At 38.1% G+C, this 5,822-nt stretch overlaps 1 protein-coding gene across 1 annotated transcript in view; it reads left to right on the top strand.

Moving 5' to 3' along the window:
* Positions 1 to 5,822, top strand: part of LOC105617343 — a 63,582-nt gene that overhangs the window by 28,231 nt on the left and 29,529 nt on the right. Inside the window, exon 13 of the mRNA XM_012198905.1 lies at positions 1,193 to 2,830. Coding sequence (XP_012054295.1) covers positions 1,193 to 2,830 — 1,638 coding nt within the window. The remainder of the gene's footprint in view (positions 1 to 1,192; positions 2,831 to 5,822) is intronic.

Raw genomic sequence — 5,822 nt, 5'->3', positions numbered from 1 at the left:
TCTCTCTCTCTCTCTCTCTCTCTCTCTCTCTCTCTCTCTCTCTCTCTTTTTCTCTCTTTCACGCGCAGCAGATAATCCACGATCTCGCATGGCCACAGGTGCACGCAAGGTGCTAACGTTTTCTCGACGAGCGGAGCCGCGGGGCCTTACTCGGCCGATCGACCTGATTTGAACGGCGATGCAATTCGTCAGGTTCTTCCATCTCCGTCGTCCTTGAGTACGATGGACCTAAAACATGATCGACGAATCATGATTGATTATCAGAATTTGGACAATTTCACGGAGTGATTAGTGTTTGTCTATGACAGGGTGCAGCCTTAATTGTGAATCTCAGTATACAAAATTAATTAAATTATAAAATATATATTTTCTCGTGCAGTATTATACATTTTTTCCTGCGCAATAATCGTAATATGTGAAATATGATCTATCAAGATCGAAATAAAAAATATAGTAAAATAAAATAAAATAAAATATAATAAAATAAAAATAATATAAATAAAATAATATAATAAAATAAAAAATCTTTCCGATATCTTGAAAATTGTGGAAACCCTAAAGACATTGGGATAGCAAAAATTGAAATCTCTCTCTCTCTTGATTATGTATATGGTCTAATTATTCTATGTAAGATACCGAAAAGAATTGATTAAAAGCATATAATAGTTTCAATAGTTTAATAGTTGAAATTGACAATAACAAAGAAACAATATTTCAATGCGTTGCTAGTTATCGAATGTGCTTAACGTACGAATGTGTCGATGAAAAGCGGTCTGTCCCAACGGCACTCAACTTTGATCGAGTGTTATGTTGTTCTGTATTGCAGTTGCGTTTCAGAGCGAACTGTCCATGCTGCATTTGCGGTGAATTAATATTGCCATAAATCATAATAGATACACCATATAAAATGCGTGGCCATTTCGGGAAGTAGCTTTATCTGCACGATTAATGTTTTTTTTATTGAACAATCGGATAAGTAGATGTAACTTTATCATAAAGAACCTGTGCATTATCATGAAAATGATTTGATCGCGATTCGGTCTTGTAATAAAGAGAAGGCCATGAAAGAAAAGAGAAAGAGAAACCCTGTTAGGAAAGAGGCTTGAGTTAATCCTTGAACTTTCCAAATTCCTCGTCAAGGTGAAGCCTATGGAGTGAGCCATTGGCAACTTGGTATGCACGTATGGATGAGATCATCACGATGACTGTACCTCCGCCATTATCTGCGAAGACACAGACCCGGGATGCGAGCCAGGCCGGTCGGCAGACTGTGTCAATCCGGACCGTTTCCCCTTCCCCTTCCGTCTCGTTGCCTCTCGCCTCCGGGCCCGGAGCAACGGTATTTGTCGGAGTAAGCGCTCCTACCGCCGATTCCGTGACAACCTGCAGGAGAAGAATCCCGGAAGTGCAATCGGCGAACGGTGGCTGCGAGGAGCGAAGCAACGTCGTCGAATCGTCGCGGCAGCAGCGGTGGCAGCAGTCGCAGCATCAGCAGGCCGCTCATATAGTGAAGATTAAAATCAATCCGGATGGCGATAAAAATAGTAGGGTAATATCGACCGTACGATTGACCCTGGACGAGAACGATCGAAATCACGAGATCGAGAACGGTGCCGCGCGCGAACGTTCGAGCAGACGCGACAACGGTGCGGTGGTGGTGAGTGCGACAAACTTGGTGAACGAGCGACACTGCGCGAGTGCCGGTGCTGGTGACGGCTGTGTGAGGATCAGTGTCTTCAGCGGCGACCCGGCGACTGGGTCCGACAATCAGGAGCGCAACAATAACAACAACAGCAACAGCAACGACGACAGCGATAAGCGTAGCCAGGACGACGACAGAAGTGATAGCAGAGACATGGTGCACCGCGGTACCACTGAAACCCTGAACTCATCCACCCTTGGCAGCCGTTCGAGCGCCTGTTTCTACTACAATTCATATCAGAGCCCATTAAGCGGCATGGTGATGTCGAGCGGACAATGTTCGCCCAGCGACACCTTGGACAGTGGCACTTGCAGTGACCTTGACGGAACGCCACCGCCACTGCCAAAAAAGAAGAACTCCAGTACGGTAATCCTGTCCAACAGCACGCATAACCGGACTGGCAGCCTGACTAGCAGCGGCGCCGAGGTCGACAGCGACGACAATGAGAGCAATATCAGCTGCGACTCCTTGAACGGCGCCGAAGTGAACGGCGAAGACACAAGCGAATATCGAGTGCACGAAATGCCGAAGGATGTTGAGGAAACAGTTGGCGTTGTTGAGAAATTGGGCCGAATCACGCTGACGAATAGCGTCAATGATACGATCGAGGAATCGAACGGCGTTCATCGTCAGATCTCAATAACGGAACTCGGTTGCGCGCCATGCTCGCCGGTGCCGTCGGCCAGCGTCTCGCCGTCACCATCCGGAACATCGTCCTTGTCGAAAGCCTCCTCGACGCCGCGGGTGAGGAGCCCTGATCCTGCAATCGAGCAAAACGGCCAATCGGTGTTGTCGCCGGTAATTAAAGAGTGCACATACGAAGAGAGGAAGCAACGGGAACAGGAAAGGATAGAGCAGGAAGAGTGCGTCAATGCCACTCAGAATCGGTCGACTGGTCACAAATACCTATACGAGGACGACAGGTACTACAATTTCCACGTGAACGAGTTGCGCGATAATAATAAGAACTCAAACGGCGAACATGGAGTGGCTGAGAACGACGAGTGTTTTGCTGGTTATAAAATCCACGACAAGGAAGCCATACGAAGTGCCAAAGGGACCGTGCGCGGTGTGAAGAATAGAGTACGAGCAGGCATCGCGACGTTCCTGCAGTCGCCTACCTCCAAGGTTTGAATCAATGGAATAATTTAATTTCTGATATTCGCGTGCGAGATTATGACCTATTTATAGTCGGTTCTTATATTTCATCCGGGAAAGGTCATCTGATTTTTTTTTGTAAACGATCACTTGAGAATTTGTACACTCCAATTAAAATCATTATTAACAACATATTGTATATTATTGATTATTTTCTGATTTATAATATTCTATATATTCTAATTTTTTTAAAAAGTATAAGTAAAACAAATGTTAGTAGTGGCAGCACTTCTAAAAAAATCAAGATTTTAATTAATATAATACTTTTTTATTGCAAAATTTCAATGGAATTGCATATTTGAATATTATGGTTTGTTATTAAAGAATTATTAAGGAAGAAAAAATATGTTAAACAATATTCATACAAAACAATAATTTACAATAATTTACATTTTTTATTTATGTGTTATGACATCTTAAGGCTATGCTTAAGATGGACTTAAATATAATTTTAAGACATCATAAGTTATATATCACAAAGCCATATTAGCATCTTAAGACATTACTTATAAGACTTAAAAGAAGGGATTACGAATACCGGCCTAAATTTTAAAAAACACAAGTCAATTAACACATTGAGAGAAAAGTTTGTAAACAAAATTTGTAAACAAAAATTACATCTTTTATGTTAGCTATATTTTTATATTTAGATTTATAAATATCATTATTATTATTATTTTTAATAATATTATAGCAGCAATAATTATAAAAATAGAACGTTTGATTTATAATTATTTTACTATGCAATTATAATCATAATATCACTTTTCTCTATGCATAATTGCATAAGTGTATTTGTAAATGTTCACATATGCATTACGTGAAAAACGGGATGTGAATTATTTTAGGAATATTTATTCAATACAAAACTAAATTATTAATTTAACTTCAAAGAGTGCAAATTAGTTTATTGTGTATTTCGCGCATAGTAGAGCGACAAAAAGAGGAATGTGATTTATTTCAGAAATATTCATTCAGTAAAAAGCTAAATTGTTTATTTAATTTTAAAAAACGTAATGAATTTACAGAATAATATCCATTTTCAAACGTATACAAAAGTAGAGAATAGTGCGTAATTTCCAATGAAGGCAGCCGGTGGAAAGCTTTTAAATTATTTTAGAATAAGTGTCATATTGTATATATTACTAAGTTTACATATATGTTAGATCTACTTATACAAGAAAATAATTAATAATATTTTATTTATGAACTTGTATAACATTCCTCCTCGCGTATTTTAAATATTGACGAATCGATACGGTAGTACCGCTCAGCCTCGTAAACGATGGATCGATTTGTTATGCAAATCAGCTACTGCAAGTACCTGAAGTGCGTATTGACGAGGTCGGACAGAATCGGTATTGAACAGTTCCGGCGCAAGCCTGCATCAGGTTGAACGCTCAAATCCGTGCATCAAGTTAGGTGCACTTGATTCGCATGGTCTACGGATCGGACACGAAGCGTTAGATTTACAGTTAGATAGCCGTACCGTCCTCCATCGCTCGCCTCTTTGAATCAGATGGCATGGATTGGTAACTATATCGTGCATTCGAATTCGCATTCCACACATGTTTTGCAAGACACAGTGAACTATGTCTTTGTAAATACAATTCTACATTGAAAGGAAGAATTTTTGGTATTTATGACTATAATTATATAATACGTATTACCATAATTATAATTATTAGATATTATATATATCGGTAATAATATTAGTAATAATAATAAATTAGTAATAATTAATAAATAAATCGTTTTATTTATTATTGTTAGTAATAATAACTATGTATAATTTTATTAATAATTATACATAATGTTGTTAGCATCGAAAATTACTATATAGTTATTGTAACTCTAAAAATGGTTGTAATTACTATAACTTAACTATAACTTAAATAATTATTTTTAATTACCAACTTATTCATTATAAAACTGTACATATTTGTATAGTTGATAAAAATTTACATATAATTATTAATATTATAGCAGTAATAATCATATAGTTATAGTAACATGTAATTATAGTCACAGATATAAAAAATTTTTCTTTTAGTGTATATTTATATAGTCTTAAAGCAGCAAATGATTCTTGATAACTGATTACAAGACGTATAATTGCGACATATAATTATTGACACTTCAAAAATTGTTGCTTATATTTGCAGAATAAATACATAAATAAACATCTTGATTTGAAAAACAAAAATAAAAATATCGGCAACATAATAGACGTCTGCGAAGTTGCAACTTGTTGAACTGAGAAAAGAAAAAAGCTAAGTTATTTATCCTCATTTTTCGCATGGCAGCGTGTTAGAATTTTATGATCAGTCTGAAATCACCCAAGGGACTCTCTTTCATACTTCTGCCTCTGTCATAAAATAAATAATAGCGACGAATAGACAGGTTTCTTGAGGGCTCAGGCAGCCAGGTAGAAAATCGCGCAGCGATCTGCAGTGAATGATAATCTTTCCAACGTCCTTTGACAAATATTTACTATCGTTATTGAATACGTTTAGTCGTCGCGATAATCGGCTTACTTGTGGCATATGGGAGCTTATTTGCTGTCTACCGATTATTCGACGTATTTTGCATTGAATTCCTCTCGGTTGCTAGCAAGAAATCTGTGACTATTAAGATCTCGTGAAATGGATTCCAGACAAACGACGTAATACATATTTAGTGCATCTTTATTACGAAGTTTCCGGTGTTGCTATGCGAATGTCGTACGTCTGCGACGTTCGTACCATCGATGCGGAACAGTTCGACGTAACGGTAGATTCGATAAAACGATATTACAGCAACGTACTGAGAAACGCAATGTACGCAACATAGTTGAGAAACATTGGCCGCGAAACACAAGCCATGTTACGTCCTCATGTTCGTCTTTGGTTTCTCATGTATTTCTCTTTGTTATCGCACACTGCGCCTGCCATCCGTCCATCCATCTTTCTCTCTCTCTCTC

Source organism: Atta cephalotes, assembly GCF_000143395.1.
Source record: "Atta cephalotes unplaced genomic scaffold scaffold00012, whole genome shotgun sequence".
NCBI lineage: Eukaryota > Metazoa > Arthropoda > Insecta > Hymenoptera > Formicidae > Atta > Atta cephalotes.
The sequence above is the reverse complement of the archived record's forward strand: the minus strand, read 5'-3'. Positions and strand labels throughout refer to the sequence as shown.